At 42.6% G+C, this 13,187-nt stretch overlaps 1 protein-coding gene across 4 annotated transcripts in view; it reads right to left on the bottom strand.

Annotated features, from left to right (window-relative positions):
• Nucleotides 1-13,187, bottom strand: part of LOC137657816 (uncharacterized) — a 514,523-nt gene that overhangs the window by 49,360 nt on the left and 451,976 nt on the right. For all 4 annotated transcript variants that reach the window (XM_068392347.1, XM_068392350.1, XM_068392348.1 and 1 more), the window contains exon 20: nucleotides 6,412-6,511. In XM_068392347.1, coding sequence (XP_068248448.1) covers nucleotides 6,412-6,511 — 100 coding nt within the window. The remainder of the gene's footprint in view (nucleotides 1-6,411; nucleotides 6,512-13,187) is intronic.

Genomic DNA, 13,187 nt, shown 5'->3' with positions numbered 1-13,187 from the left:
TATCTTACCTCTGATGTTCACGTTTTCACTATGACGGACCTTTGTCACCAGATCTCCGGTGGCAACAGAGATCACTCAGACGTTCAGAACCGGGGTTAACATTATTTTACCGATGAGGTTTATAGTTACATGTTACGTGGTTACTGGATATTAGTATTCTATTGATTCATCTGTTCACTGACCAGAGTCTCAAGGAACAGTAGATAGCCTCTCATGGCATGGTTGGTTTCGACATGGCTTTTCATTAGAAGGGGCTAGCGTTCGATCCCAAGTACTGAGTAGAAATTTATTTCTATTTGAACACGATGTTGTATGGATATTTATCCATATATATACATATTTATAATTAAATATATGCATAAATATAGACATTATTATTAGTTATAGTTATTTGGTTGATCCCAGCCTGTGAATAGGATCACTAACCAGGGTTTCAAGGAACATCCAGACTTATGTCTCCTTTCTTTTACAGAAGGTCCGCCTACATGGTATGGTTCCCGGAGTCATGCACGCTCTGCTACGAGCTGTCCTCCCTACTCCTGACCCATGATGTAAGTTGGTTCTAATTTGTTTCTTTTTGGTATCCTTTGGCGATGATTTAATTTGATCCGGATTTATGTATGCATTGCTTGTTGAGGAGAACGGTCTTCTCCTTCATCACTAATCCCCTCACTTCTTTCAGGATGATGATGAATCTCTCCGGCCTGCAAGAGCGGCTCTCCGCCCTTGGGTATCAAGGTTTGGAAGGAATGCTCCATCTGGCGGACCCTATCTCCTCGGAGTGTCCTCTCTAGGGTTGGACATCGACCCCATGGACGGGCAGGTAGGTGGTGATGAGTTTTGAGCCTTCAGCTTTGCAATTACTTGCGTCACCGACCTAGGACCCTCAAAGGATCCTGATGTTCATATTACCTTGCATAAAACCGTGACTGCTAAAAGCCAGGGGTAGGGTTAAAGAGCAGATACAACACATTCTAGGGCAAGCCAAGGGGCTATGACGGAGCTCAAAGATATGGTGGCGAGTCGGATCCGTTCAGGAACTCGGATGACTCCCCCTACAGCCCCAGGCGTATCGAAGTAACCTCCTTCGATAAAAACAACACATAGAAATTTGCCTTACATGTCCCATATATAGATGGTACCATAACTCTGGATGGCATAGACGTCCGCCCTCTAGAGGACCTAGAATTTACTCTCAGGGACTAGAATTCCCATTCAACGGATTCGTTCGATTGAAAGAGCATGCCTTGGTTAGGTTAGACAAGGTACCGAAGGTAACGGTAATATTTCCTAAAGGGCAGGCCCGATCTGTCTGGACCAGGATGTTGTCGGTCTGGGGGTACGCTAATTCCAAGCTCACCCCACACAATGGGGACTACGCCATATCTACAACTGCTCTCATTGTTACCTTGCCTATTACGGATAAATGGACAGGTCTTACTATTCAAGCTGACAAAGAAGGTTCGGCCATGCCGGCTCTTAAAGAGCCGGACCCCACCTCGGGGAGACCCAAGCCTCGATTTATCCCACTGAGACTTTGTTTCGGATATTCATGAAGAACCAATCTCTGTCCTTCCAATTCGACCTACACGCTTTTTGGTCTGCTCGGGTTAGTTGTAGGAAATACGTTCTGTCTGAGGCCTCTATCAGACAGGAACCGAGCAGGCTGATAAGTTTCCTCCTGATGGGGTAAAACCCTCTTCCCTCAGGAGGAGGTGAACAAGGATTCTACAAGATGATACGAGAGCAACCCAAAATTGCAGGAAAGGCGGGGCCTCACTGCCAGAAAGAAGGCCGAAGACCAAAAGCAAGCTTTCTTCAAGAAGAAGCAGAGAGTTACCCTCTACAAAACGAACCGGGGTCACGGCCATCAATAGTCAGTTACCCACTCGTCATCACAGTCTTCCTCTGATTCGACGCCTATGCATCCGGATCCCCCTCATCAGGTGGGCTACCTCACTGATTCCCCAGGTACACAGCCCAACCCCGTTTGGATGCCCTCGCCTGCATACAGCCCTAGCTCCGAACCCTAAGGTTCCTTTCGTGGACACCAGAGAGGAAGCTACAGGAGTAGAAGACAGTTCCGCCATCGAGGCGGACCTAGGAAAAAGGGGGCTCGGGGAAGGAAAGGACCTAGGTTCACTCCCTCACAACGAGGTGGTCCTGGTAGGGGAGAGACTTTACCACTTTCAAGACATTGGACCTTCGGTCCGTGGGCTCATAGCATAATCTCTAAAGGTTTGAGGTGGAAATGGCCACAAGGTCCTCCTCCTCCACCAGTGACCTTCTCCCAGAAATCCACTCCCATCCTGAAAGAGTACACCACAGAGTTACTCAAGAAGAAAGCAATCAAACGGGACCGATCACCGAAGTTCCAAGGCCGCCTGTTCACAATTCCGAAGAAAGGCTTGTCGGCATTGAGAGTGGACCGGGACTTGTCAAAGCTAAACTCTTACATTCTCTGCGACAAGTTCCGGATGTTGACTATCTCTCAGGTACGGACCTTACTTCCCCGTGGGGCCGTCACCACCTCTGTCGATCTTACCGACGACTATTATCATGTGCCTATAGCTCGAAACTTCTCTTCTTATCTGGGTTTCCGCCTAGGCAGGAAAGCCTTTGCGTTCAAGACATGCCCTTCGGCCTCAACATTGATCCCAGGATATTCATGAAACTGGGAGAGACAGTGTTAGAACAACTCAGGAACCAAGAGATACAGATCATTGCTTATCTGGACGGTTGGCTCATTTGGGCCTGGTCGGCCATAGAAGGCAACAGAGCTACGAAGGAAGTACAGTACTTCAATTTCTCGACAACCTGTGATTTCGGGTCAATCTCCAAAAGTCTCGCCTGCAACCATCAGGCCACTTAGAATGGTTAGACATTCAGTGGGACCTTTCGAAGCACACATTGTCTCTCCCTTCCAAAAAGGTAAGAGGAATAGCTTCCAAGATCAAGAATTTTCTCAAACACAAACAGATGTCCAGAAGAACCTTAGAAAGTATCATCAGCCTTCTCCAATTCACTTCAATAACAGGTCTCCTATTAAAAGCCAAATTCAAAGACATCAATCGAGTTTGGAAAAAGAGAGCTACAGTACCTTTAAGAGACAAGGTCTCGAAGATCCCCTCTGTCTTGAAAATGAGACTACGCCCATGGTCCGAACCGAAGAACCTCTCCAAATCGGTTCCTCTACAATTCCCACCTCCACAAGAGACATTCCATACAGCCGCGCCTCTAATTGGATGGGGGGATTACTCCGAACATCAGATGTTTCAGGGGTCTTGGTCACCCGCCATGAAACAGTCCCATATCAATGTTCTCGAAGCCATGGCAGTGTCCTTGACCCTGAAGAGACTCTCTCCTCCGAGGTCGAGCCACATCAGAGTAGTGTCAGACAGCACAGACGTAGTATACTGCGTCAACAGGGGAGGATCCAAGTCACCCCACCTGAATCGGATCCTGGTCACTATCTTCGCCTGGCCAACAGAAAAGAACTGGAACCTGTCAGTAACTCACCTAGCGGGAGTCCAGAATGTGAGAGCGGACTCACTAGCCAGGACGAAACCACTGGAGTCAGAATGGTCTCTAGACATAATTTCATTCCGGTGGATACTCATGAACCATTATAAGAAGGTTTACCTATTTCCCCCAGTGAATCTTCTAATGAGACTTACACAAACTACGCTCCTTCCGGGGGGCAGTGGCTTTAGTACCACCTCACTGGCCAAGAACAGTTGGTTTCCTCTCCTCCTCGAGTTGAAACTCCGTCCCTTCCGGATCCCGTTCCCCAAACTGACTCAAGTAATCCAAACTCACTGTGTCAGATTGCTCAAGGATAGCCAAAACTCTAACTTTGTGACTACAGGAAGTTTGCAGCTCGTAGAGACGCGAACATTGAACCGGAAAACGATCTCTTCATCGAATCAGACAAAAAGGACTCGACAATTCGCCAATATGATTCGGCCGTTAACAACTAGCAGATTCCCTAAGAGTTCAGACCATACTCGTATGTCTCCGAATATAGCCATCTCTTTCTTGAGGTTCCTATTTGGCAAAGGCCTACCAGTTAGCACTTTAACCACCATCAAGTCAGCTTTGAAGAAGATCTTCCTTGTTGGGTTTAACATTAACCTAGCTGATTCCTATTTCTCATCTATTCCAAAAACATGTGCTAGGCTTTGACCTTCGGTTCGGCCACAAAAGGACTCTGATCTATGAACGGTGTCCTCAAAACTTGCGCCGGACACGGACAATGAATCCTGCTCTTATATCACTCTTCTTAGGAAGACTTTATTTTTAACGGCTTTGGCCTCAGGTGATGGAATATCAGAACTAGCAGCTCTCTCACGAACCCGGAAAACATACATTTCCTCCCTTCAGCCGAAGAACTCCTTTCTCCAGACAATGCTTTCCTAGCTAAGAAATGAGGATCCGCAAAATAGGTGCTCCCCTCGGAAGATTATTCTTTTTCCCCAGGATCTTTTCTCTGTGTCCAGTCACTACTCTCAAGGCCTTTTTAGCTAGAACTGCCACCCGCTCGTCTGGCCCCTTGGTTATTGGGGAACAAGGAGGTACTATTTCCATTCACGGTATCAGGCAACAAATCCTCTACTTCTTTAAACATACTAATCCGGAATCATTTCCCCAGGCTCATGATATACGGACAGTAGATACTTCCATCAATTACTTCCAGAACAGGGACTTTGATGATTTTAAAAAAATATACGGGTTGGAAATCCCTTATGGTTGTCAAATGCCACTATCTAAAGATCTTACAGGCCTTTAAATACCCGACGATGGCAACGGGGAGCCTTTTCCCTCCCAAATTAATCTCTACTTCTTCCTTTCTACCATCTCTTCTCTTCTCCCTCCTACCCGCCACTCACACCACGTCGCCACTCTCCTGGGTAGTTCGTTAGCCCTATGATATTTGCCATGTTTAATTCCTATGGTTTAACTGTTATTGTAGTTACCGTTCCTTTAATGTTTAGATATGCTTAGACATGTAAGGTTTGATGCCTTTTGCGATTCGATACTCAGTTGATTCCTTGTCGTCTTAGTTATTTAGCCTTACGTTCCCTATGTCATTTGGCTAGTTGGTAATTGGACGTTTCTTACATTATTATATTATATTATTGTCGTACATGGTGCTTGTATTCTCCGCATTATGTTATTACTTTATTGGGCTTGGAAGGCATTCTTTGGTACATTTTCACCGGCCGTCACAGGTCGACCCAGAAAAGGGATTTTGACGAAGGAAAAATCTATTTCTTGGGAGAGACCTGTGACGCCCGGTGAAACCCTTCCCGGTTATTTTTGTACGGACCCACCCTTTCCTTGCCAAGCCATATGTTCTTGCAGAAGGATGACCTGGAGGGCGCAAGTAGTAGGTGTCGGTGGGGTAGTCCAACTGTGTTCTCTAGGGCCTGTCACGGCCCTCTCCTTTGATGAAGGGATTATCTAAATGGAAGACAGCCTGTGAATAGTGGTTTTCACACGCCCTTGTTGTATACACGACACCCACAAGGTGATCGCGCGAGGGTAGTAACCTCTGCACTCCATGCTTTTATCTTTCTCTAGTATATTTGGAAGATTTATATTAGAAAAGTGTAAAGAAGGACCCTTTTCACCGGCCGTCACAGGTCTCTCCCCAGATATAGATTTTTCCTTCGTCAAAATCCCTTTTTTATTATCAGTAACTTCAGCTAAATGCATAATAAACTTCAAACTCTATCTTTCCTCCTGTCTCTAAACCTCTTTCCAGAGATACATCTCTGCAAAAACTAAGAGATGTAAATTTATTCCTAACAACTAGAACCTCAATCTTCAAGGCTTTTATGTTTAGATCCAATTCTTGGAGTGTTTCTCTGACCAAAATGTTAACTAAAAATTACTTTGCATTTTTGGACAGAAGAAAAATTGGAATTTAATCCCACATAGGAATTTAGGAACCCTACTTATACACCCCATCTATAGGTTGTCTAAAATATACTGAATGGCTCTTACTGTACACAGAGAACAACTATTTTTACGGTAAAAGCTTAACCATTTCTATGTTGGGGAAAGGAAAAAAATGCAAAAAAAAAAAAAAAAAAAAAAAAAACTATCTTTCAAGGTGGCTTTGGGAACATAATATAATTTTGTCTTTATTGCCTTCCTTCAGAGCTAAATTATTTCAAGACTAAGAATCTGTTTTAAGATGATACAAAAACAACAGCTGCACTGTACATGAAAACTATTGATGTACCTCAAATCTTCGTTACTTGCACCTCTGTGATAATATTGAGACATCACACTGAAGCTCTTTCTACCGAACAGTACAAGTTTGTGCTTAAATTATGAATTCACAGCTTATTTTAACTTAATAAAGCAAATCTAACCACAAAATATGAAATTTAAGACACATACCTATGCTCGAAGATTCCTTTCCTTTTTTATTTAGAGCCATCTGCAAAGCATGCCGTTGCAGAATAATAATTGTGACATACTGTACATCTTGGAGTAACAACTGAAAAGATATACCAACATGAATAGATATTGTTTTTGTTCGATGATTTACATGGATCACAAATTTTCTAATCAAAAGTGAAAAATCAAATAAATTCCAAATATTTACTATCCTATTTTGCAATTATGATCATATAAACTATTACCATACCTAAGTATTTTGCAGCAATAGTCAATTTGTTTAATATAAGTACAGTAATAGATTACCCATATGGTTACTCAAGAAGTGTGAAAAAAATGAATATAAAAGTCACATTGTTAATAAGTACAACTTTGAAAAGGATCTAAAGTTCACATTTATAAAATGGTATTAAAATATGCATAATTTTTAGATGTAAATAATAAAATTAATAAGGGGTGCGACTTAGCTCCACTGAAACAAAGTAACACTGGGTTTACTTCAAACTCTTACTGCTTTCGTGTTTATGAAATGATTTATTTCATTTAAAAACCATCGGAAAGAGAATTTCTTAATCTAAAAGTTGTACATAGTAAAGTTTCATATTCCAACCCATTTTTTAGATAAACTGTACTATTCTATCAAGGTAGAGAAATTACTTTCAATGGAAGCCATTTTCCATATAGAAAGTTTCTGTTTTTCAAAAAGTAAATGCACTGATTGTAGGGTATAAAATTCTTTATCTTTTCATGTTTGAATGATAAAAATCAGTTATTGAATAAAGTAGTAAATTTTCTGCAAAAATTTAAAGTTTTGATAAAAGAGGCTTCAGTGTTGATGTATACGAGCATTCAGTTTGAAAGGAAATTTAATTCCCCCATCATTTCATGTTTGAACATCAAAGATAAAGTTATAGCAATTTTTTTCAGAACATTTCAGTGTGTTAGAAATTGGGCAAGAATTTTTTTAGAAATTTATTGAAAAAAAAAAAAAACCATTAATTTTTCATTAGTATGGGCTTTTAGTAGTAAATGTACCTCCTCACTGGGGATCAGGAGGACATTTCTTCATATTTCAGGTTTTTTTATTCATATGTGGTGAACCCTTTCCCTGAAAACAGGGAATGTCCCTCCCAACTCACTCATTCATACTTTCTCTCAACATACAAATCTGATTTCTCTTAAACCTTTCTTCTGTTTGATTTCCTAGTTTGTCCCAAGCCTTTACATTTTGAATCCTCCAGGGAACACTTCTTTCTCTTATTATCCTGGTTTATCATATGGAATATATTTAAAGCAGTTATATTGTCCCCTGTGGCTGCGGGGGCATAGCAACAATTAAAGTAGCACCAACGTATCCCTGAGTGTCGTAAGAGGCGACTAAAAGGGACGGGACAAGGGGACTAGGAATCCCTCTCTTGCATAGTTACTTCCTGTGAGATATCAAAGAAGAGGAGCTGGGGGAGAGTGACAACTCCCAACACTCTAGTTCTGGGGTGTTTGAATGTACATGGATGAAGTACGATATTGAGTAAAAGATGAGAGATTGGAAGTGTGTTGGAATACAAGGATGGATGTATCAGCCTTGTGAGAAAAATAAAATGGAAAGGTGAAATGATGTTTGGTGAAGTGACAGGTAGTGTCTGAAGAGCAAGAGAGGATATGGCTTTATTGCTGTGTGAATGAATGAGAGGTAAGGTAGTGGAATGAAAAGAGGCATCATCTAGCCTAATGTGGGTAAAGGTTAGGTTGGGCAGGGAATAATGGGCTCTTGTTAGTGCGTATGGGTCAGGTTGTGAGAAAAGTGAAGGTGGAATGAATTCTAGAATGAACTAACTAGGTGTGTAGGAGGATGGAGTATAAGGAATTATGTAGTTGTGATGGATGGCTTGAATGCCAGAATGGGGGCTGGAGAGGTAGGTATCATTGGGAAGTATGGCATACCAGGTGAAAATAAGAAGGGTGAGTGGCTGCTAGATATGCGTGCTGAACAAGAGCTGGTGATAAGTTGTAGTTTTTTCAAAAAGATATATAAAAAAGTATACATGAGTAAGAGTTGCAATTGAAAGAGTGGTAGAAAGGGCATTAATGGATTATATATTAATAAAAGGAGGGATGTTTGGAAGAAAAAGTGAATATCAAGAAAGGTTTGATGTTTGGAAGAAAAAGTGAATATCAAGAAAGGTTCGAAGTGGCATATGGTAGGCTGAAAGTGAGAGAAACTGGTAATCTAGAGGAGTGGAAGTTAGTAAAAGAAAATCTTGTTGGGCTTGCAAGTGATCAAGTGATATGTGGAGGCAGTATGAGAAAAGGTAGTGAATGGTGGAATGAAGGAGTGAAGATTAAAGTGGAAGAGAAAAAGACTGCATTTGAAGAATGACTCCAGAGTAATACTGTAGAGAAGTATGAGAGATATAGAGTAAAGAAGTAAAATGCAAGGTAGCTGAGGCAAAGAGGAGGATTGACTGGATGTGGGGTCGTTTGCATGAAGAGACAGCGAAAGATGAAAATGGAAAGCTGTTGAAAGAAGATGAGGCAAGGAAAAGGTTGGCTGAATATTTTGAAAGGTTGCTGAATGCTAACGATAATAGGGAGGCAGATATAATGAGAGAGAGTTTAGAAGACAGGATGTGAAGAGTATTAGCTGAAACAAGAGAAGGAAAAGCCCCTGGTATAGATAGTGAGTGTAGTGAATTCTTGTAGATCACTAGCGAATATTATTTTCTGGGCTCCGACCCGTGCCGTCCAGTGAAATGCTCCTTTAACATCATTTCTAAGGTAAAAACTGCTATGAATTTACCAGAGAAAAATTTGTATAGGAATGCTAGGTTGAACCCAGCTCGCTCACCTTAATAAGGTGTCGGTATAATACTGGGGCGCTGAATAAATCACAACCAGAGGCCTCGCACCATTTAGATATCTCCTGTCAATATCCCCGAACAGCGAGGTGCCGTTCAACATCCTACTACTACTAGCCATCCCACGCCAGTGACGTCACTCCTTTTTCATAGCACCACTATTTAATCCTTATTTTGCCTTAGTGTGTGAATTTCGCTGTTTTTTTCTGGATTTACCTCAAGATGTCGGACTCCAATGTCACTCCATCTAAGTTAAGTACCAGATCTATGAGTTTTGAGATTTTGGAGGGGGCCTTGCCCTTTTTTGCTTATATTATAACAGTTTTATTTTTCACGACCCCGTGTGGGTCTTTCATGGCGCTTGGCTCCCTCCTATCTCTCTCTCGTTTCGTTCTTAACGCTTTTCAATGAGTCCTCCATACTGATTGTTTCTCGTTATGAACTTTATTGGTATCCACGGTTCACACACCGTATTAAATTTTTATATTGATGTCCTGTTATTACGATAACAATTATTACATATATGTGTGCGTATTATCGGTATGTTGGCATGCCTGGTCGCCTTCGGGCGTTTCTATTCCACTAATATTATTACTTGGATTATTTACGTTCGCACGCCACGGACTTGCTTATCATTTTAACGTCATTCGTTTTCTTGCATTAGCTCGAGGGTCTTTCATGAGTCAGGTATTAGTTTTTCATTTTGTTAGCAATTCACTGACTCCGTGTTATGTCGGTAACCCTGCCGCAGCGCTGTCAGGCTTGGGTTTTCTCCTGTCTCATGTTCGCTCTCTCGTTTGTTTTACGATTGATGTATAGTTAATTTCTTATTATTATTATCATCCGGCATGCCTTCCTATCTCATTTTACCATGTGTTATGTTTTTTATAGTATTATTAGTCTTTCCGCATGATCATTTCAATCATGGGTCTGGCAGGTTGGTATACCTGCTATCGCCCCACTCCTAGCCTCCCTCCCGCCCGATACCCCACCCCAGGGTTAGCTCCCTCTCTCTCTCCCGATCGAGTAAGAGTCACTTTATTGCGTTATGTTCCTCTCCCGGGGGCATTCGCTTTCTTTGCATGGGCGGTTCCCGTTGATCTATGAGGCTTGCTATAATTATACATTAACGTACATTACTTACTCTTTTGTACTACTCTACCCGGTCGTAGTCGTTTTCTTTCCGTCATTCGTTTGGCCAACGATCGGCGGGAAGTTTTCTGCTCGGTCCGTGGTACCTTGTCATGTTATATTATTTATTAAGTTTTGTACGTGCTACTCCCTCTTGGTCCCACACTTCACGGACCCATTAAAGATCCCTTCCCCCTCTATAGTGTCCCGCACCTCACGGACTTCATATAGATATATATATATATGACTTTCATTACGGGATCTCCGGAAGTAGCTTTTATACATTACCATCCGGTCGAGTTGTTTAGTTGCGCCTCCGGAGCCAACGTTACTCATTATTACTTGGATTAACTTTATATATTAGTCACATATATATATTATATATACGATCCTAGTTCTCGACCTTCCCTTCCCTCTTTTGATATGATCACGGTTACGGTCTGACTTAATTTTAATTCTCTTTACAATCAAAATAGATCTGTTATTTTGATATTGATATATTGAAGCACTCCGGACCCCCCGGGGTCCCGAATTTGCTTGCATTCAATATACTTAATGGCTATAAAAAAAAAAAAAATTATCATGATATTGACATATATATATGTAGATATTTAAGCTCCGGGGCCTCCGGGCCCCTAATTTGCTTTCCTTTAAGATACTCATGCATCTTTTGTCTTTCAGACTGTACGTATATAAAACATTTTTATCATGATATTGATATGTAAATCCTCTATCATGATATTGATATCATTTAAGCACCCGGGGCCCCCGAGCCCCTATTTGCTTTCCTTCAGGATTCCTGATGTATATATATAAAACATTTTTATCATGATATTGATATATAAATCTTTTATCATGATCTTGATATCATTTAAGCACCCGGGGCCCCCGAGCCCCTATTTGCTTTCATTCAGGACTCCTGATGTATATATATAAAACATTTTTATCATGATATTGATATGTAAATCTTTTATTATGATATTACTATAATTTAAGCATCCGGGGCCCCCGAGCCCCTATTTGCTTTCACTCAGGATTCCTGATGAATACATATAAAACATTTTTATCATGATATTGATATATATATAAATATATTTTAAGCACCGGGGCCTCCGGGCCCCTAATTTGCTTTCCTTTGAGATACTCATGTATCTTTTATTTTACAGACTGTACGCTGTGCAATGACGGCATGTGCCGCTGTCATCTATCAAACCTGCGGCCATGACGTGTGTCGTTCACACGCCCACTGTTCTGTCCGAGTGGATGACTTAGCTGTTTGGCATCCAGACAATTGTGTAGTCTGCTACACAATGACCTCCAACATCTGACTAGGTGAGTGCATTTTCATTGATACAGACTTGTAGGGAGTTGCGATTAATTTTAAAAATTATTAATTTTAAGGCCACTAGTCCTCTGGACTTCCCACATGCCTTTCACTTCGTGTCTACGAAGTCCTTGGACTTCTTCACTTTTCTTTGGCAAAAATATCCCTCGCTAATATTCTGTTCTCTTTCAGTGCTCCCAACTTGAAAAAGATACAGCTCGGGCTACCCTCAAGATCTGCATTAACGGGTTCGCCCGCAACGTGAAGGCCAAACAGCCTTATATCCTCTCTGAGGAATGGTGTTCCCGTCTCTACCCCCATGCTAAAACTTCAGCTGCGGTCCCCAAAGAGTTGGCGGATCCTATCAGCGAGAGGTTCGAATCCCTTCTTCTGGCCCCGGACCAAGAAGAGACGGGCGGCACCCTAACTGAAGACGTCGCTACCCTCAACCTCGATGTGGAACCCATGGCTCTTGACGATCCCGACGCAGGTAGGGACGTAGGTGAGTCAGGGGGTTCCCGGGCTAAGATTCCTATCCCTAGCCCGGCTTTCTCTTCTACTTCAGAACACTCTGCTTTTCGAGGTTTTCCAGGGACAACCGGGACTGGTCTCAGTCCCCGGCCTGTTATCCCCAAGGTGAAGGCTCATCGTAAGATTTTATATATAACCCACAAGTCTTCCAAAGACCACAGGTCTTCGAAATCAGCTTCGAAGGCTAAATCATCCTCCACCAGAGTCTCTCAAGACCCAATTGCTGTGCCTGCAACCTCTCACGGAGTAGCCTCCGTTCCGGCACCTGTTCCCCCCCCCCGGCGGAATCATCTAACCCGGTGGATTTTTCCGAGAAGATGTTTGCTCGTTTTGAGTCGATACTATCGTCTCATACGCAGCAATCACAAGAGAGAATAGCTTCTATGGAGAGCCTAGTTCAGGGACTCATGCGCTCGGGGCGGCCACCGCCACAACAGCAATACCCCATCCCCGACGCCTCCAAGCTTCCTCCTTTCAATAAGAATAACCCTTGGAGGTTGGCATTGCATGCCCCCTTCTTGGAGGATATGTTGTCAATCGAAGATTTCGGTACCCGGCCTCATGCGGATTATGAATTCTACTCGCCGGGTCTTGAATTCCCCTGACCCGGCTACGCTCGCCTCACGGAAGAGGCTCTGATTGGATTGGATAAGGTCCCAAAGGAAACTGTTAATTTTCCTAAAGAACAGGCACAGTCTGTCTTGGTCCGCGTGTTCAATGAGTGGGACTGCTTGAACACAATGATTACGGCCTACAAAAGTTCATATACTATGTTTGTGGCCGACGACCAGACCCCTACCCCATGTGTGACCAAGATCATAGAGACGGTCTTTCAGGCTATCAAGGAAGAAAAGCCTTTACCTCACCTCAGGGAGACTGACTTACCCTCCCTTCTCTTTCCGGGAGACAGTGAATGTTGGCGGAACGCCCTAGCT

This window comes from Palaemon carinicauda, chromosome 18 (assembly GCF_036898095.1).
Source record: "Palaemon carinicauda isolate YSFRI2023 chromosome 18, ASM3689809v2, whole genome shotgun sequence".
Classification (NCBI taxonomy): Eukaryota; Metazoa; Arthropoda; class Malacostraca; order Decapoda; family Palaemonidae; genus Palaemon; species Palaemon carinicauda.
Note: the sequence above shows the minus strand (reverse complement) of the source record. Positions and strands in the feature narration are given on the sequence as shown.